The sequence below is a fragment of the Apteryx rowi genome, unplaced genomic scaffold (assembly GCF_003343035.1).
Source record: "Apteryx rowi isolate R43461 unplaced genomic scaffold, aptRow1 scaffold_1, whole genome shotgun sequence".
In the NCBI taxonomy this organism is placed as follows: Eukaryota; Metazoa; Chordata; class Aves; order Apterygiformes; family Apterygidae; genus Apteryx; species Apteryx rowi.
In genome coordinates this window covers 10,149,415-10,171,146 of record NW_020447196.1, presented here as the reverse complement: position 1 = coordinate 10,171,146, position 21,732 = coordinate 10,149,415, and the positions used below count along the sequence as shown (strand labels likewise).

Here is a 21,732-nt window from a genome sequence, read left to right as displayed (position 1 = left end):
TTCCATYGGTGCCTTCACTTCTTGGTGAATTTGCAGATTTTTTCCGTGTAGACTCCTGGGGTCAGAGGCGGTTCCTTTTCCTGCTGGAATGAGCCATGCACAAGAGTTGTATCATTACTGGATAGTAATGGTTTCATTTTTCAGATCTGTATAATAGGAATTTATTGAAAAGGATTTAGTTGATATAGTGAAAATTACTGCTTCTATTTTTACTGTGTCTTCCAGTATGAGTTTTTTTTTTCTTTTTCCTTTTCTCCCATTCTGCTATCTGGCCAAACCTGTGAAGAGCCAAAGCCAAATGCTCTAAAAAAAGACAGAGAGGAAAATCTTAAGTAAAGGCACTGAAATAAAGTAAAAAAAAAGTGAATGTATTAATGAGGACAGAGCAATTCTTGAGAGAAACTGGTCGAGTTAACAAGGTAGAAATGAAGTGGACAACCCAGCTAGCGTCTGAGAAGAGCTTAATGGCAGGCAGGGAAATACAATCACAAGCCTGGAAGGGGTGGAAGGAGAAGTCGTGAACATTTACCTTGGGACACTGATAGCTGATATAAGAATTCAGATACCTGGGAAGATGGAGACAAACCCTGCAACAGCAGCCTGTATTTTTGTGTGAAAGCTACTGGGAGTCCCCCACTCCATCGTCCAAACAATGTTAAATCAGTTCTGCGCAGTCTAGAATTGAGAATAATGGCTTTAAAATGATTTTCACTGAATTTATATGTGGTGTGTTCTTTGTGCATTTGTTCATTGTATGTGTAAAATATCAGCCAAAAATAATTTGCAGCAATTATTTCCAGTGACAGGTCGATGTGAATGCTCCCAAGAAGAGGATGACTATGTGAAAATAATTATACATGAATATCCAGCTGAGAGCTCTCGAGCTATTGAGAAAGGGTAGTATGTAAGCAGTTTTGTAACAGGAGTGATAACACATGCACATGCCTACTAATGCGATAGAAAGTTTTAAGACATCCAACTGGGCTAAATTGCAGATGCAAAATTAAACCCATGAATATTTTTGCCCATAAAATTGCAGGTTCAGAATTTGGTCAGGCTTTCAAAATCTCAGCGAAAAATACCAAAACTGCTTCAAATACTTGGGCTTCAAAGTCATGTGGGCATTTCTGAGAGCTGTGCTTCTGGCTCATGCTATGAGTATCTTCTGGACAGGACAGGGTTGAGCCAGCAGTATCATATGTATTTCTGCATGGTGTGCGGCATGTTTTTCAGCTTCGTTAAAATTTCTAGTGCTGCTAAACACAGATGTGTTACGAGATAATCTATGCCTGGAGACCAAGGAAGTGAGAGAAGAACTAAGGGTCTAAAGAGGCAGCGGTAACATGGCGCAAGAATTAGGTCGGGAAATCTAGGATACGGCGTCCTGGGGAGATAAATGGCACATGTGAAGTGTGATGTCTGTAAAAGATCCCATCTACAAAATGTGTTGCTCAGGTTTAGTCATTCTGCAGTGAACAATAACCTGCGTTGTTACCCTTTTCTGGGGTTACTTACGGAGTAGCCAGCTATGTTGGGAGGTGTTTTTGAACTCACAGTTTACACTATGAGTATACTGGTTTTATACTGTAGTCATGGGAACTCTGATTCTTCAAGGACTGTGTGTAATGAATAATCTATTACGAGGCTATTCACTAAGATTTCTTGTGTGCTATAATATTAACAATTTCCCACATGTGGGATTCATACTTATCCTTTTGTATATTTAAGGATAGCATAAGTAGATGATGCAAACACACATACTCTGATGTAGTATCTGTTATAATTATTTCCAGAGCATGTGGAATACAGGCCATAAAATACCTTCTAATCTAGTAACATTATTAATAAAACAAAATAGTGCTATTCATTACCCACATGGAGAATTTAAAAATAAGCTCCACATTTAAATGACAGATTCCATAATTGCAGTACATAAAAGTGTATTCAAAGGCCAACAGCAGTGTGTGCTAAAAATGGCCAGGTTGTATATTCTGCTGTGTTTGGAGAATATGGTGTAATAAGCTTTGAACGGTCGACAGGTTCTGAAATATCATGTAGCACATTACTAGGTGCCAGCAGCTGTGGTCTCCGTTTCTTGGGCAAATTTTCAAATCTTGGCATGCCAAAGTATTAATTTCTGATCAAGATAATGTAGTGCACAGCCCTTGAGTTTAATATGCAGAAGTAATTGTTTCTGCAGCAGACGAATGAATCCCCAGCTAATTGATTAAGTGGGTGTGCAAGTGGGCAAGGTTGATTCGATATGTGGTTCAGTGTTGAGTGACTGGTTCTCGKCTGGTTGACTTCAAATCCAGACTTGTATAGTACTGACTCACGGGTAGGGGCTGTTCACTGAGTGTTCAGCTGTGCTCGAAGGCTGAACTGGCATGGGAACGGGACAAGGTGCGTGGACAAGTGACTTTTGCAAATCTGTGCTCAAGTGGTACAGTGGGTGGAGGTGGGTGAAATGAGTTTTTCCAGTTCAGAATAGGGCAATACTGTATCTGCCTACTTCTCAGTGCTTTACACACACAGTGGAAGAATTTATTCTTTTTTTAATTTATCCCTACATACTTTGCACTGTGCCCTGAGCGTGACATAGCAACACAGGAGATTTCTTCAGACTGACAGCTTTTTTAATAATAGAATAATGAGAAATTATTGTGAAGAAGTGTGATAACTTGGAGAAATAGTTTTTTGCAGTGTCATGTTGGGCTTCTCCTCTTAAAATTTTAGATTATGCCCTTTGTAGATCTCCATGCTTTAGGTAACAGCATATAAACATTCATTTCTTTTTCTGAATTAGGATGATTCTGAACTGCATTGGGCTTTTTAAGAAAGTCTTTTGAATATTGATTATTAGGTGGGATACAGCTCTTGAATGACTAACATTGTATTGCCTCTTCTTCCTATAGGCATTATGCACCAGTTCATGAAGGTGGACTGCTCAAACATGAAACTCCTGCATAAACGAGATCCTCCTTTGTCCTACAGAAGATTTCATGGAGGTAGGATTTCATTTAGATACTATGAATGAAAGGCTATGCAAAAATGTCTCTGGAAGAATAGTAGTTTTTTTTTGTTTGTTCTGTTCGATTGGATACTATTTACGTGGGACAGAGGCCATAGCTAATCAAGATGTATATAAAACACTATTTCCACAGCTTATATTGGCCAAAGTTTCTCATACTGTTGTTGCATATGTTCATAGTTCTTCATTTAGATACAGAGTGCTACCAGCTACACCTCATTCAAACTATGATAGATAGAAATTTCTTGTTGTTGCTGTGATAGCAGGGAACATTTTCCCATTAATCTTGTGGCATTTTTTGAAGATTAACAATGTGATTATACCAACAAGTGGGTTTTCAAGTGGGTCTCTGAAGAACAGAAAGAGATTGTGTATATAAAACAACATGTTTGCATGCTTAATATTTATCTTTGGGCATTGCAAATGTGCTCTCAATGGTGGCAGGTGTGTGTAGACATTGTCACCCATTTGTGAAAAACAGAATCTGTTTGAGGCAGATAGGTAATACCCTTGCAATTATTGTACTGCTGATTCAAAAGTGGGGCTACAAATGTGCGGTTATACTCCCTTGCTTAAACATCTCTTCAACAGGAGAGCAGCATCAGGCATTTTTCTCATACTGCTGAGAAATCCTGCCATGGGGAGATCATTCATAGTTCAGATGAGACCTATTACTTCATTGCAGAGATGAATCAGGACTGCAGAAATGGTGGGGAACGAAGGCTAGGAAGATGCTTTCTGCTTGAAGTTGAATGCAATTGGACTGTAAGGGGAAGAGGAAGGAATGGCTGTTATGTGTTTTTATTATGGGATTTAGGTTGTTGCAATGTACGGTTTGGGAGTAAAAAGAAGGAAAGTGACTTTAAAAGGCCTTTGGGATGCAGAGGATTTTATTGCTAGTGGATGTGAAGCTAGCCAATTTAGAGAGAGCAGCATTTTCGTGCTTATTTCGTGAACTCAAGGACGCAATGCACAGAAACGGTCGTTCTGTTGTCTGCCATCTAATGGCCAGACACGAAAGCAAACCAGCCTGGTGTGCAGCCTGGGGGCTATGAATCACTGGGGATTCTTGAGCTAAATATACGTACAAGATGAAAAGAAATGCAAGCCTTTGCTCAAAGGTTTAAGTGTGTTACACTGGGGTATATGCTGCCATTGGAAAATGGTCGGATTCCACAATAGAAAACTGCTCAGGACTAGAAAAGAATTCGCATCTTTGCCTGGCAATGTATTGCTTTTACACGTTGTATATTTTAAAGCAAATATCAATCTCTATATGAATGAAAATTCATAATTTCAGGTGTTGGAAATTTTCCCTTATTTATTTATTGAGCAAGTGAATATTGCTGTTTGTCCGTCTTTTCTTCAGTTCCCCCCCTCCCCTGCCAGCATCCTCCTCGGTACGCCCTCATTCTTTTATTATAATGTGCAGTATATCAGATCGCTCCTGGATGGGGGAATGTTAACACACACCTCTGCCTTTTCCTCGCGGGCAGACCACAATGCCATCTGCAATTACTGACACCCGTTCCCCAGCACCGAGAAAGTGCTTGAGGTAAATCTCTGCTAGAATAACAAAGAATAGATGGGGAGATGTTCCAGTTTAATATCCGCTCCATCTTTCTTATCTATATTAGAAACGTCTATCACTAAGGATGTCTGAGTAGAGCTGAAATTATGAAGCACCTTCCAGATTCCTTTATCTCCTGGAGCAACATTAATACTTCTAAGTAGTAAAGGACACTGGGTGGAGGAGGGAGCGTGGCTTGGTTATGCTGGTCTGTTTGCCTAGGAAATATGCCTTTTAATTTCATAACGCTGTTTGAAATGCTTTCCTCTGCGCTAAGAAAATATCCACTTTCATTATTCTTTGTGAAACGGAATCTGAAGATAGCCGACTTGCTCACAAAAGCCTTAATTTGAATATGCTCATGTTAATTTAAGCAGTCACTTGCCAAATTTTCATGTAAAGGACTTTTTGTATTGTGCACATTTAATATTTGTACATCCATTATTTGCCACACTTATCTGATTCACAGGCACTGAGTAAATATTGTCTACAAGTATGATCTACAGCAGAAGTCGAAACAGACACCTCTCCAAATTGGGACGCTTGGTCCTAAATATAGAGCTCCTTTCTCCTTTATCTTTCTTGAGAAATTCAGGGGAACCTACTTCTGCACCCAAAAGGCTCATGAATTTGTTTTGATTGATACTTCTAATCTAAATATTACAGATTATAGCAATTTCTAATACGACACGAGGCTGAAGTAATGGTGTGCATGAATAAATTCCTCTCTCCTTGTAGCTCTGCTTGTTCTGAATGCAAATGGTGCAGCTAGACATAACCTCCTTGAACAGGAAATGGTGATCAATGGAACACTTAAAAATAAGTTTCCAAGTAATAAGACTGTGACAATAGGAAAAATTGCATACCTTTTCTTTTAGAACATCAGCAGTGGAGGGAAAATAAGTGAAAAGCTTAATTACTTTTATGAAATACTGAAAATAAGATCTGATTTCTGTAAAAATGTGTTTTCTGATGTTCTAACCCAAAGCAAAAGGTGAAATACATTATTTTAAGTGAGATGTTGTGGGTGTGAAATATGTTAAAACCCAGTAAAATAACCCAATTTTGCAAGAACAAACTTATCTGTTGGCTACCTTCAGTAATGGTGACTTTGTTGAGGTTAAAATGTGTGAAATTGGTAAGTATTTGGTATATATCCATCGTTTCTAGTCTTCTCAATAGGCCAGTAGCTTCTTCGCTGCTCTAAGAACGATGACCTATTTCATACCTTATCTTTACAATGAATCCATAGGTAAGTGGCAATGTATTGTACTAGTGCATTAGCAGGGGCACCTGCACAGAGAAAACAGGGGAAGCGAATACTGCTGGTAGCCAAGGGAGAGTTTCTGTGGTCTTATTAATGTGGTGTAAACAGGTAGAGATTGTTTTGAATAAAGAATAAACTTGATTGAAAATGCAGCGGTATTGTGAGGATACTGAATTTTCTTCCCTGTAACTTTCTGTTTTGCGGTTTGCTGAACCTTGAATCTTAATTGTATTTTTGAAGTTCTTCCAAAATGGGACACACAAGGGGAAAGCAAAGCTTGTGTGAATGCAGAACAATTTCATTCGAGTCAGGGAAGTTATTCACTTGAAAAACTAGTAGAAAGAAGAAAACTGGTCCTGCAGCTTGTCCCCTTAGACAAGGACTATGTGTTTGTCTCGTGAGCTAGACAAAGGCAAGTGTATCGTGAATGCTCCTGGAATAATGTGTTGTGGAAGACCCCACAGAATAGTCTACAATGAAAAATAATCTGGCATCATAAAGAATGCAGATTTGTCAGTGTCGTGAGTCTCTTCTTACTCTGGATTATGATTTAGCTGCATAGTCCCTTCAACAAAATGTTACAGCAAAGAAAATCTTTGCCTAACCAGGAAGACTTCTCACTTTTCTATGTTTTGCACTCACACGGGAAATGAGCACTTTTCTGTTTCGCTTTCTTGCTGCTTTAGCAGAGGTGAGAGCATTTCCAGTTTCTTCGCCACTATTCAGTTGCATGTGCTGGACGTTGTGTAGGTGGCCAACATAGCTCCAGGAATCTGTGCATACAGCTGTGATTTTTGGCAGACAAATAGGTAATTCTGGTGGTGGGCACTATTTTATAATTCACTGCAGATTATTAGTAAACTGGAAAGAAACTGGTAGCTTTTCCCAAGTGGCAGTAAGAATTCCTTATGAAGATAGTACTGCTCCATTACTAATTTAATTATTTCATCACTATGTATTAGCTCTATTCGACTACCCTGTTCTGGGTTCTAGCCCGAACTAGACAGTGAAATACTGCAGGACACTCACGTCTCAGAAGTCTGGTAGAGGCTGACCGTGACATTCCCAGCAGATTTTTGCCAAAGATTGTGTTTAAGAACTTTGTTCAGCACGAAGGTTGGATGGCAGATGCTGTGGCTTAGTGAGCACCAGGCACGGCCTCCAAGACCGGACGCTAAGGTACCCTTCGGCAGAGTTCGCCACAGGTTTGACAAACACTGCTTTGTCTGACAAGCGCTTACTCCCCTTGGGACAAGGAGGGGAGCAATAATTTGCTGGATCTAGGAGTTTACCTTCCATGTCTGAAAAGTCACTCCACTTGGCTTGAATGGTGCTGATGAATGTATATTTTGCAGCCATCTTCATTGAAATACCCAAGAAAGCTGAATCTCTGCTGCTCCTTCTGTGATAACGACTTCAGTACAACATTCTTCTCTGCATTCCTATTCTGCTTTGAAAATGCAAAGTGCCGTTAAGTGCTACTTTTAATGATGAGCCATATCACAGCTAATTTTCTTAGCCTGAGCTTCTATTCAGCTATTTTCGCTGATATTCTCTGTGCTATTTTGCTCTTTATGATCATGGCATTTAAACAATGCTTCCTAAACCTATTGCTAGCTGATAACTAACGCTGACTTCTATACAGCTTCAGTGAAGAATGATCTAGTGTAGCTGTCTTCTGGCTCAGTGTCTTTAGCAACAAAGTTGTGAAGGCATGTCTAGATTTCTTTTTGACCCAGCTGCCAGGGACTCAAGATGATGGTATCTTTTGTGTATCATTTTAACCACTTTAGACTGAAACAATTTCACTGAAATTGATGGTTCAGAGCCAGGGTAACTGAAAGGGTAATCAAGTCAAAGGCTGACTTACTTATTTTTGGAGGAGAAAGAATAATCGATAGTACAGCATGACCCAAAACATTAAGCTCAACTGAGAGCTCCAGCCTGTCTGAAGTAGGATGGGTGGAGTTACAACCCATGCCCTCTTGTTATGCGTTCAGTTTAAAGAATCTGGGCTTAAATCAGTGTTATTTTAAAAATTAAAGTCTGCCCTGTTCAGTGCAACTATTAAAAAATCCTCAGAAAGAACTTCTCAGTGCTTTGATTATTATTTAAAGTAATGTCACCCTGCACTTGCAGAGACGACCAAAAACTACATGTGTTTAGGCTAGCTGATTTTCTGCATGGCTGCAACCCAAAGGAGAATTCAGATTTTCCCCCTCAGATTGTCCACAATGCTCAAGAAATCATCTGCAATCTGCCTGTAGCTTCAACTTTCCTGCTAGTCCCTGCAGTTTTTTTTTTTTTTTAAACTGAAGTCAGCTTCCAGTCCCACTGTGTCCCCAAACGTGAATGTCCTGAAACTCAGAGAAATTCAAATCTATGCTATGATCTAAACAGGTATACCAAGTACCTCTGCTGTCATGCCTAATTAACTTAGGACATTCTRGGCTTTCTCTCCAAGCATCAGTCTTCCTTTCTCCCATGGATACTGTGAAGTCCGACAGTGAGCCTTGTTGTCATGACCTAATTTTTCTACAAATTGAGAGATTTAATTTGTTCAGGTGCCAGGCAAAGGGAACACAAACTTGGAATTCTCCTGGCTTCTCTGATTTAACTGAGACTTGAAAAATCAACAGGGGAATTATCTTGCTGTCTCTAGGTAGTAACTTAATAACTAGAACATAATTAAAAGGGTGACATCGGTTTGTTTAGGACTACTGTGGCTTTTTCTGTGGGCCTGCTCCAGAACCCGCCTCATACTGAGCTGAGACAGTGGAACTGGGACTGGTTCCTCTGTTAGGGAAAGCCTACATTTACTAAAAGTGCTGCTGTCAGTTTTTATTCCAAAACTGATTGAATAACCCTTCAAAACAGTATATACTCCCAATCACACTTTCAGATATGATTGTGACATTTTATTAAGCTGACCTTTTCAGGATCACTATCATTAATACTTACGATCAAATAAGTTTCTTCATAGAATCCAGTGTGCTCCAACTCCTCTAATGAAGTTGACAGTAGTTATATATAGATGCGTACGTGTGTATATCATATATATATATAAATACTGCTGTATATGAAATGCTGTCTGTTTTGCGTTCTTGTGTCATCAATAAACCTGAGGAACTTCTCACTGAAATTTCATTGGCAAGTACTATTAAATATGACAAAATACATGGTCTGAAAATTCATTCATTGGCAGTAAGAGAATTTCATATTTAACATTTTAGTGCTTCCCAAACATCCTAAATGCTGTTAAAGAACATGGTCCACTTCAGATCATTTTGACTTAATATTTAATACCAGCTTCCTCACCACTATGCTTCCTTCTAAAACCCTGTCATAAGAATGCGCTTACTAGACTTGACAAGATACAAATACATAAATTTCTGCAAATCTGTACAAGTGACAAATTAATTAGCAGGTCAGAAGCTTGCAAATGCTTTGTGAATCACTTTCATTGTATCCCATAGTCATATTCAATACATGTATTAATATTAGACCGCACAGCTACATACATCTCAGAGTTGAGCTGAAAGCGTAACTGAAAAATACACAAGTTGACACTTCCATATGCATTGTGTGAAGTAGCTTAAATGACAATTGCATGTCTAAGGAACAAGTAACTTCACAGAAAGCTAGTTTACCAAATGCATTGAATGAAACATTTAAAAATCCATTTTAAATGTGAGATGAGCAAAATTTAGGAGAATGAACTGCCTTGAATGAAATGTTAAAATAAATAGCTGGCAAAGGCTGCTGCCCCATGAGGAACCAGGCATTTTGCAAAACTGCATGCTGAGGAAAATCCAAGGTACTTTATTTTTGAAAGTGGGAGGCTGATTCTACGAGAACTTTCTATTTTAGTTTATTTTGAGCACCCCAAGCACGCAATGCTGACAATCTTTTCCTTGGCTGATGGCCTAACTAGCATGTTACAAGTCAATCCAAAAGCTGCCTTTCAGTGAACGGCAGCCATTCCGACACACTAAACATTCACTTGACAAAATGATCATCTATGAAATTAATTCCTTAATATGACTCCCCCCCAGCCTTCCCCGCACCCCCCAGTTAATTGCATCAATAGTCTAAATCTTACCTGACTAGTAAATTCTCTGCTGCTTTCACATAAATGACAGCTTGAATGATCTTATGTAACACACTTGTGGTGCTCAAGTAACTTTAAAAATTGCTTCCCTATATTTTGCCTCAACTGCTCCACTGCTCATTTGCCCATCTTTGTTCAGATTAATGTGCTGACTAGGGTTTTCCATTAGGATTGCTAAGAACTTAACTATTTTTATTTCCATTTCCTACTGCAAAACTTAAGTGGAAAGCTTACACATGTATTGAGTTTGTTTTTGCTAATACAAAATAGGAACAAATTATCAGGAAATGAAACAGTTTTTCAGTTTATGCTCTCTAGTGAAGATGTTGCTAAAATTGTATATTACAAAGCTTTCAAGGAACCCTGGTTAGAGACTGTCTTGGTCAGAAGATCTGGCAGAAGCATAGCTCAGCCCATGTGTTTGCATAGCATTTGTTACTAACTACATAATTATAAATGGGACCAAACTTTGCCCTCTTATCTGCATCTATGCCTCTCTTAGGAACAGTGAAAGAAACTAATCTGCGAGCCGTACTTGACCCTTTGAGAACTACATGCATCTGCTTAAGGCCATTTTTCCACATAAAACATTTTTCAGGAAAATGATTTAGCATGTGTTTAATTTTAATGATTTGGCTTAAGTGTCTTTTTGAGTGCTTTATCAAGCTACAGCAATCAGCTGCTTAATAAATATTGGATTAAAGTCTGTAAAGGGAACACATGTATCAGAGACAAAAATGAAAGAACATTGCCAGACACTAAGCTTTTCTGGGGTGTTTGGGCTGAAGGACAGCTTTCATCGATGTTTGAAACTACAACACCAATGGTTTTGACAATAAAAAAAAGTTTGACAGGGATTGCAATTCTGGAAGTTTGCTAGTTAGACAGTGAAACCCTCCACAGAATTTAATGCTGTTAGAGGAAAACTACTACTAAAAAAAAAAAAAAAAAAGCCTGTTATCTGCAAATACACATTAATACCCCAAACTATTGCTGAATTCAAACTGGGCTGGGCTGAAGTGATAATCTGGGCTTTGAATTGGCAAGCATTTGACATCCCAAAATACCATGCTATATGCTCTTTTGGTAGAATAAAGATTCACTGATATTTAGCAATAATTAAGTTGGGTTTTCTTAAGTTATGACAGAAACACAATAGGTAACAAATGCAAAACTTAGCTTTTTGCAGTACTGACATATGTGAGTATATTGATTCATTACAAATAACTTGATGGTTTTCCAGTGCACGATTAAAATAAAACCTCTAGCAGTCAGAAATCCTTCCTGCTCAGCATTGAATACAGCAAGTGCCACCAATAACTGTCCCCTTGATTTACATATTCTTCAAATTTTGAATAGGCCTGTCCAGCTGGATTGCTGTTTCATTTCCATCAAACTGAGCTTCTGTGCCTTTGGGTTCACTCCCTCTCAATATGCAACAGCACTGACTCCTCCCATGGTCCCACTGCCTGCTTCCTGGGTGTCCAGTCTGTCCGCTAACCGTGGATACCACAGAGCTCTGATACTGACAGCTCCCAACCCTCTCACATTTTTCAGTGAAATATGGCCTTTCCCAAGCTCTTCAGTAAAGTCAGAGCAAACATGCATAGATTGGGAAAAATACCAGCATGTTTTGAYGATTCTCCATTGTTTAAGGTTTGTGCGATACATAACAAAGCCCTAAAACAACATTGTCGACTCCACATCCACTGAGACATTCAGTGATTTAGCAGTTTCATAACCTCAACCACAATTCATGTTATATACTACAAAGATCCCCAAGCAGTATTCAGATTTTCAACTTTCATCTTCATAGCCAGGCTTAATGGCATCCCACATTTTAAATTGTTTTTTCTTCCTTCCTATAAAATATCTAGACAAAAAAATTCTTGTGTTCAACTGAATCTAAACAACCCGAAATTTGAAAGTTTAAATAACTGGTTGATAAAAATGTATATAATCTACATAACCCATAATGGTTTGGTTAAAACAGTTCTTTTTGTAGATGTCTAGTTTTGGAAGTAAATGCAAGATAAACAGCCATAGTTCACATCAGGTTGAAACAAAATCCTCAGTGTTTAATATAAGTATGACTGGGCAATATTTCAAGCACAGGCTCAGCACAAACTCCCCTCACTTCCACAGTGCTTCAGTATATACTCAAAAGCAAAGTTTAGAACGAGTTTCAGATCTTAAGAGAGAAAGCTTGTATTGATGGTACCCCCCATGAGAGGCCTACAGAACAGCCAGCCAGTGCGGGATCCAGTTCAGTACTGCCCTTGCAGAGCCACGAGGACAGACTGGCCACACGAATCATCTTAGGACACCAACATCACACATCTTCGGAACAGAACAGATTTGTAGGTAGCTTAACCCCTTTTAACAGTGCATTTATTTTAAAGACAACCAGCAATAGGCATCTTATATCCCGTGCTGCTGGATATGTGGACTTGATTTGGGGAGCATTCTGAGCTTTAACCCATCCTTTGCCTCATGTCATTAGAGACCAGAACTTAYGTATTGATCTAAAGGCTTAAATAGTTATCAATGTTTCAGTTTATTCAGAGCACAGTCTACCATTACCAACAAACTAATAGTTTTACATTAGAGTGCCGGCTCTACTTTGTCTGCTTGAACTTCTCACTACTAGCCTGCAAATGTTAAGTGAACCTATTGTTCTGGTCAGTAGAAATTAAAAAACAGAAGAGTTTCTTTCACTTTAAGATCTTTAGAAAACTCAAAACACAGAAGTTAAAGACAGGACAAAATCCAGTCTGTTATTACATGAACTATATTGTTTACATTTCTATTCTTTAGTTAATGTAACTGTGATTACTGTAGTTCATAAAGACATATTTATATACATATATACACATATATGATCTATGACTTCCCATGACATATGATTTCTCCACCAGCATAAAGTTAGAAATTTAAAAAGAATGACAAGAATAGCTTGAATATCCATTAAAAAGGGGTTTTAAGCATTTTGCTTTATTATTGCTCTTCTGAGTACCAGGATAAACATACAATATTTTAATATGCACATTATGTTTTGCTCAAGCAGAAACTGATATAGCTACAACTGAAAATTTTAATTTGGCAACATTTCAGTCATGACAGTTACACATTATGAAAATTACTCAGTAGTATGTTTGATGTTAAATATCAGTAAAGAATATTAGTTTAAAAAGTAGAGCTACATCACTGTCTCTAAAAATATTGCTGTAGTAGGACTATTCGCATGGCTTCTGAATAACAATCAGGAGATACTCGTTCTCTGCAAGATATAAGAAGTTTTAGTTAAAATATTTTATCTGTTTTCCCAATATTCTTATCTATTCCTCTATAATCAAAATTATATTTATGAAATTTAAATTAAAAAGCAACTATTCCTAAAAACTTGATTTAAAAATTTAAGCACTACTTTTACAAAAATCTGAAATTTCAGATGAAAATCTACATCAATGTTTAACTATATGATATTAACTCTATTTTAGTAAGCAGCAAATTTGCTTTCAAGTAGCTGTGAAGATACTTAAACAAGCAAGTAAAAAGAGAAGCCACAAGATAAGCACCTGGAAGTTAGCACTTGTTACAATAATAAACTTTTGACAGCTGCAGCCACTTCTGCAGGTGCAGAGAACTTCTTTCAGTTCACTACCTAGTTTATTCAAAGTTGGAAGCCCCATTTGGGGATGAAAACAGCAGGAAAGATTTGAATAGACATTTACTATGAATAAATTCTAAGCATGCAAGACTTCACCTACTAATCCTAAAAACTTGAGGAACAGTTTTAGAAACAATTAAGTTGTATAGCTATTTAACAGTAACTATTTTAAATGAAAGATTTCTTTAAAGTATCCAGTGAACTTAGGGATACATCTGCTTTAAAAAGTTAAGCTGCTCTCCTCCATTGCTACTTTGCACTTTCATCCAGAAGAAAGGTAGTATAAATCACAGGATAAAAATTCATTTGCTACCTTTTATTATTGTAAAAGGCAGTCAAGCCTTTGAACAGCTAATCTCCCTGTTAGCAAAAAAGCATCACATTCTACACCATTTATTTGAAGGTCAACATGCTTTAACGGTTACTAGTCAAAGAGAGTGAGCCTCTCTCTAAACAATAACTGAAGGGCAAATGCAAAATAAGAATAAGTGCATCAGTTTAAATAAGGTGTCTTGCTCATTGATTTAAAAGATGCATCCTATTTATACTCCAAGATACACAGCTGACTAAAATTTTCATCTTACTATTAGCTGATTTTACCCATATTGGTTTTATACCAGCATTATAAAGAATTCCAATCAGGTGAGGTAATGAGTATCTCATGCACTACCTCTGCTTTAAGTTTGCCTATGAAATCAGCATCAGAGGACAACCGCAGTGAAGAGGATCTACTAATGGTACCATCACTACCTTGGTGGTAATACTACATATTGATCTATATAACACATCCCGCCTATGGCTAGAAGTCACACCATCATACAGYATCAGATGAAAAACAATTTTTAGAAACAAAAGCTATCTCATGCGTCTCTTCAAAGCTAAAATTGATCTGCCGCCTTTAAAATTATACGTAATATTTGAWACTTATACTTTTGTCCAGTTTTCTGTTGGTTGAAAAAGGCACAGAAACCAAAGCATTAATCAGATCTGGACTTGTTTTGTTGCTTCTAACCTTGTATACCTTACATTAAGATGCTAACATCTGTTTACATAGTGAACAATATAGATATACCCATGTTCAAAAAGGATCTACAGAAGTATAAAACGCCTTCTTATGGTTTTATTTTTAAATATTMATTTTTAAAATGCATTTTCTTACGCCAGCCTTGCTTATGAAGAACTAAAAGAAACCTGAAGAACATAAAATTCTATGATTATTTAATAGAAATATTACCTGGAGCTACCATGATTTCATGCTTCTTTGATCTGATCCTAAGAAAGGTTAGATCATTCCGAGGATCAATATCTCTCACCGTGCTCCTAGCTTTCATGGTGAGCTGCTGAAGAAGACCTGCATACTGGACTGTTGTAGAGTTATCAAAAGTCGTTCTGATTGGAATTCCTGCAAATAAATAATATTCTAACTCATAACTCAGTTAAACTGCATATTATTCATATATAGCAAATCATAAAAAAAAGATTTCATCTTTTTCATGGCAGAAAGGATTTATATTGATTTCAGGTATCTACATGTGTTTCGAGGTATGATTTTTTTTTTTAAATTAATCAGTGGCAATTAAACATTGAGTTGCCTTATGAAACTTTTGAAAGACCCTAACTGCTGTTTAAGGCTCTTAAGTATCTATCAAACTGTTCTATAGCACTTTAACAGGTTTGGTGCTTCAATCAGTTTAAACATTGTCACCGAGTTCGCATCTTGGCTACAAGAATCTAAACCACACTTCAACCAGCTGCAGCATTTGGTATGTGCAGTGATAGAAATTATGTATTCCCAGTGAAATACCAAGAGCAATCAAAGGGTAGAAGTGGCATGCTTGCATTTGACAAGCAAACCACTCTTAGAAGAATCCCTTACAATTAGGATGCAAAATATTGACAACCGGTAATACATACTATATCGATCCAAACTACTAAAAATATGACCACATAAATCAGGATTAATTTTTGATAATTTAATGAATCATTGTTTAGCAATGATTTGTCAAATCATGCTTTTGATATCAGTAGGCTACCAGGTGGAACTAAACATAGGGGTCACAGTAATCATGCAAGTGTAAAATTGTTTGGCTTTAATAAGCTTGTTTCACTTATTAAAAAAATTCCTTGTAACCTACTAACAAATAGATTAAAAGTTGGCAAGGCAATATTCTCTTTACATACATTTATACTGTATCTTCCAGATGGACAGGAATATAAAAATAGAATAATATGATTTAACAAGTTGAAGAGCTTGATTTATGAAAGAATTAACATGCAAAAATACTGAATGTCAGTTAAACAAYTGGAGGCAAAAAGAATGAAAGAAATGATAGAACTACATTAGATTTAGGCTATTCCATAATTTTTCTAGGAGGGTATTATCTGAATCACTTGAAATCAGTGTTAACACATGAGAAATAAACCTGCATTGGTAGAGAAGTATAACAGGATGACCCAGTACATACTTTTTGTGTCTAATGTTTATTACACAGATGAAACTGAGGATTTAATGGAAACAAACAGGTGTTCCCAAGCACTACATTAGCACAAAAATATCTATATAATCACAASATTAAAATGGTAAGTCACTTAAAAGCAGCAATGAAACCATGTCAAGCTTATATGACCTTTTATCTAAATGATTACCTCAACAAAACTAGCACTTTTAATGAAATATATCATCCTCTAGGGTCTAATAATAATCTGAAAATATGTTGACACAAGTGACATCCTTAGATAAAAAGCAAGCTATTCTTCCTTTAGGACAAATTCTCTTTGCCTCTGCCCCTCCAAATTAGAGAAAGGCAAATCCATCCTTCATTAGAATTGCTGTAGTGTGATCCTTCACAGCTGTGAAGGACATCACCAGTTTAGGAGATTTCCAACTTGAACATACTTAACATGTAGTGTTACAATGAATAAATTAACTTTGAGCATTCTGTTTCAAATAAGTGACTGGCAATGCTTGTACCAGGAACTTTTAAATTACTATTTTGCCTGTATACAGGCCTGTATCTATACTAGTAAAAATATTACTATTTATTTTACTGAAGAACAGAGGGTTTGGTCTTTCTACAGAACCATGGGAAGCCTAAAAAAAATTTATATTTGCACTGTCAGKTCAAGTTATTTTACTGTGGCTCATTTAAGYTGTAAATTTATATTAAATGCTTCAGGATAGAGAAGTCAAATTTTTTTAATTTGTATAGAAAGATTTGAAATAATTAGATGGACCAGTGCTAAGTATAGACATTTGGAGATGTTACARAACCAAGCAACTACACACCTGCTTCAAGATTGAGTTTGTAGAACCTAAACTTCTTGGTACCTTGAATACATTCTCACATAGCATGGTTGGTTGTATTCACATCTGGCATTTAGAATTGTAACATTTCCAAATGAGAAATTAAACTCCAAATTCCTTCACTACTTTTCCAGTCAGTTTCTGTCTGGCCACATGTTCTGCAGGTTTGTGAGGAAGCAGAAGTTCGAACAGGACATGACTTTTTGCCTTGCTGTGAATAGTCTAATGTGCAGGAAAGGAACAAACAGGAGTGTACTACCTCCTTTGTGCAAGAAAAGTGAGAAGGAATCCATAACAAAGCCTTTTTAAAAAAATGCGCTATTATCACGAAGACTCTGTAGATCTACATGTGAGCCTTCCCTTAACAGACAGTAGAAATATCATAGGTAAAGACATTAGCACACCTGAGTGAGAAAGCATACTTGACCAGTATCATGCCAAAAAGCAAAGCGTAATGCTCTGAGAAACTGAACACAAAATGTGGTTATTTTTCTATCAATTACTTTAGTGGTTTTGACTTATTTTAGAAGAAATGTATCAGTCTGCAAACTCAACAAGGCTTGCGTTTTCTGAATAGTTGGTTTTGTGCAGTTTTAGTCTGCAAATTAATCAGTCTATAAATGCTCATTGGATCAAGTCACGTTCTATTGATTTAAACAGAACATGGACACAGCCAAAAACAATAGTTGTTCTAAAACCAAACCGTATTTCAGCTCAGTAAACAGCCATACATGGAAATGAGCATGTGCAGGCACAAAGCAGGTTTTCATTTACTGTTTATCAGGCTATGCACTTCTCTTGACCTGCATCATCTATTCTGTGAACAAAGACATGTTTTATTTAACATGTCCAGGCATGCAAATCAAATTGTCTAGATTTTCCGAAGACTAAAAAGCACTTAGGCTTCCTTCTTAGTGTTCTTTCCTCCTGCTGCTGAACTGCTGCCAGGGGAATAGAGGTTTTCTTTTAATTGTAAAAGTGAAGGAGATCAAYTAAATTTTAATACAGGCAAGGTATTGTGGAGTGAGTTGTCTTACCTTATTTGCAATGGAATGGTTAAAACAACATTAAGTTTAGAAGCTTAGCTTCTCAAAACTGACTTCCGTGGCCAGTTCCACGTTTGGCTTGCAATCTTCAAGGTCCGGTCACAGCCAAAGATGGCCTGACACGAAACTCGCTCTGCGAGACACTAGGACAACGCACCATAACACTCTGTCACCAGCCTCCGAGTTTAGCACAGCCAAGGAGCTGCTCCTACAGTAGGAGGCCAACTTTGCTTAGTAAAAGGTTTTCTCCTGATGTCTTTGTTACCTTTCCTGATTTTTCAGAGGAAAAGAGGGRGAGTGAAGTGCTAGTGTGTTTTCTTGTAAATGTGAAGAATTTGGGACCAAAAAGCAACTGTAAAAGCAGCAGCTTAGTGTCACGCACGTTCTCCCTTTCTGTAACCTACCAGGAGATGTTCAAGATCCGGTTCTGAAAAACAGAGTTTAATTTGATTAAATAAGTGGAATAAGTAATGACACGTTACAAGCCCTTGAATTAACCAAAAGTTATGAGACCTTCCATTATTTCTTCAGAGAAGATTTGCATCAGAGCTCTSGACTTCCCTGCTCCCCATTAGCTGGGATTAAAAAGAACACCTCGAAGAGCTTCGCGGGGCGCCCGCACTCCCGGAAGGTTCCGCAGCCCCTCGCGGCCTCGCACCTCGGCGGCCTCGGCCCTGCGCGGCCTCCGCGACGCCCTGCTGCGGGCGCCGCCGCCAGGCCGCTACCGCGCGGCGGGTTTTACCTTCTGCGTTCACAACGATGGTGCCGACGACCCCCTTGTGGGCTTCAATCCTCTTGAGGGTTTCCTCCACCTCCGCCTTCGCCTCCGCCTGCGGGGAGAGACGACACCGCGCCAGTCCCGCCGCGCCGCCCGCGGCCGCCGCCCCCCCRCCCCGCGGCGCCATTACCATGGCGGCGCCGCCGCTCTCGCCGTTACCCGCCGCCGTTGCCAGGGCGCGGGGCGGAAGTGACGCGGCGGCGCGGGCCGGCCCTGAGGGAGGGAGGGAGGTCGGGCGGGAGCCGCCGCGCGGCCCTTCGCGCCCCTGAGGGCGGCTGCGGCGCGAGGCGGGGGCCGGCGCCCGCGGGGAGCAGGGCAGGGGCGGCGTGGCGTGGCGAGGCGCTGAGCCCTCTGCCCGCCCGGGCAGRAGCGGGGCGGCGGGCGAGGCCGCAGCGTAGCGCAGCTCCGGGGGCTGCGCGGGAGCCAGGTGCCCAGCCCAGGCTGGGGCGCAAATGGCGCCTCGAGGCGAGGGCGGAGGAGGGGCTGGAGGCCCAGGTGAGGCTGCTCAGGGCACTTAAGGCTTATTAGGGCATCCGGGGCCCTTATTAAGGTGTCAGGGCAGCGGGGTYGCCCCTGCTGTGGGAGCTGGTGGCTGAGCCCTGCTGGTGTGTGCTCAGGTTGGGACTAGGGAGCAGGGGGAGATGCAAGCTGAAGTCTCCTTGCCTTTGGGGAGGTTTTTATTTATTTGTTTAAAGTTAAGATTACTTCTGATTCTAAAGACTAATAATATCATTTAGTTGCTGTCCCTAGAAATAAAGCAGTTTCTTTTCTTGTTGCACATAAGTAGTCCCTTGTCTGCTCCCTTACTCTCAAGGGAGAGTTTGTTTTGTGGTGCTGCTCCAGTCCAGCTGCGCCCTGGTACCTGCCTCTGAAAAAGGTGCTTTGTGCTGCTGTAGCTTACCACATGCTTCAGATGGGTGTAGGTCACTTGTACAGTGCTGCAGCATGGCTAACTTATCCACGTGGTCCCATCCCCCTTTCTCTGATAGCAGAGGCATAGACTGTATGTGATGAAATCTTTGAGGAACCATCTGCTTTCCTGTGTTTCTACAGTAAATAATATTGAAAGTATGTAGAAATGACTTTTGTATGCTACTAAGAGGGGGATTTAGTCTGGCTCAGTCTTCTCTCTTGTATATGAAGCCTCCTGAGTCCTCATTATTGGATTTTTTTTAGCTGCTGTGCTCTAAAGAGTTAACTACAGCCATTTACAAAGTCTGCTGTTATCTGAAGATACCATCCCCTTTTTTTTAAAGTGAGATCTTAAGAATAAGTTAACAAGTTAATTATTGACCTGCAGCTCTTTAAGGCCTCAGTTGTGCCTGAAAATGGCAATGATATATCTGCACGCTGACAGGGACCAACATAAATCAGAAGTGTTGAAGTTGCTGTCTATTCAGATAGGTGTATAACTAGCTTTAAAATGCATTTATTAAAAGAAGCTAGTATTGTAGGAGATTGCCCAAAATCCTTTAGCATGCTATGGAGGGCAGTCAAAAACACTGTGCATGGCACAGGTTCTAGTCCATCTGAGTGACTCTGCATCAGCTGTGAAATACATTTCGCCTGTGAGCAGATTAGCCAGCAATGAAATTTGCATTGCTACACCTATGTGGTTTTGTCATAGTAAGGGTTATGGTGTTCTGAATTTTTGGAATTGAGATATTCTTTCATTTTTTTTTTTAACAATTGGAAGCACTGGTGCATGATTATTGAATCTGACTGGAACATCTGCTGTGCAATTTTGTTTTAGTACAGTCAGTAGATGTTCTTAAATGAAAACTTACAGAATATACAATGTGAACCTGATCCTGCTGTCTGCATTGGTCACAGGAATGGTCCTTGCTATTACAATCCAATTATGTCAACGCACTGTGGGAAGACATAGTGTAAGTGAAGGTGATAATCTTACCCCTAGTAACTGGACGGGCAGTTCCAGGGGTCTAGGAGAATAAGGAGGAGGAATTTTTCCAATTATTCTGTCCTATTGCTGTTACTTCATTTTCAGTGCTTCTTTCAAGATCCCTGTTTTTCCTCACAGATGTGAGATGCCTGCGAGTCTCTTTAAAACCAATAAAAAATCAAATATAGTTTTGCAGAAGATGCTGAACTGGAGCCAAGATGACAGCTAGCATGATACATGATTACTCTTGGAAGCATTATTTATACTCAGCATGAAAGACTGAAACATGCAGCCTTTTGGAGGCACTCAGATAGGCTTAGTCTCAGACTTTAGATATGTAAGAATAAATGAAAATATTTTCTTGGTGACTTTTGAAATTTAAGCAAGAACAGATTCTAAGCAACATAATTACTCCTTTGACATACAACAGTGAATACAATATTAGGAACAGGATGATACTGCTTGAGAGCCAGCAGCTCTTTATAAGCTGGGACTGAAATTGCGCAAAAGCTTCTGTGTGTGAATAAGTCTAAATGTTTGCTGTTAAAGTAGCAAGTGAGAAGTTTAAGGTTCAGGTATTTGGACTTGTAGTCTTGTGTTTGAACTCCTAAAATATATGCATTTGCAGATAAGATTGAGAAAATAATTACCTGAAAGATGAAAAATGTTAAAGACTATTCCCATATCTTTTCTTCAAGCTGTGGCAGATGTAACTCCCCACATGGGAAACTAGGAAGAGGATTTTGCTGGTGAGAGTGTGAGAAGTTCAGTCCTTCATTGCTAGTAGAACCTGAAGACCCAGGAAGAGGTAGGGAGAAGAACTGCCATGTCATTGGTAAGACACTGAGGGACCTGTGCTACACTGAAGTGCTGTGAGCAGTCTTGTTGCTGCTGGCCATTATGAAATAGTCTAAAACATTTCAATGCAGGAAGAACTTCACTTTTTATGACCAGTAATCAGTCCATAACCAGTAATTGGTGTGTATATATAAGCATTAAAAACTTGACTTCAGGTAATTTTAAAGCTATGCCAGCTACTGCTGTAGCTCTGC

The 21,732-nt window shown here is 39.0% G+C and overlaps 1 protein-coding gene across 1 annotated transcript; it reads right to left on the bottom strand.

The window, feature by feature from the left end:
* Positions 1–12,942: 12,942 nt before the first annotated feature.
* On the bottom strand, positions 12,943–18,973 carry DYNLRB2 (dynein light chain roadblock-type 2). The gene is made up of 4 exons (XM_026060241.1): positions 18,908–18,973; positions 18,742–18,829; positions 14,884–15,051; positions 12,943–13,259 (listed from the first exon to the last, which is right to left on the bottom strand). Exons 1-4 carry the CDS (start codon positions 18,908–18,910, stop codon positions 13,216–13,218), a joined length of 303 nt encoding a protein of 100 aa, XP_025916026.1. The 5' UTR covers positions 18,911–18,973; the 3' UTR covers positions 12,943–13,215.
* Positions 18,974–21,732: the final 2,759 nt, after the last annotated feature.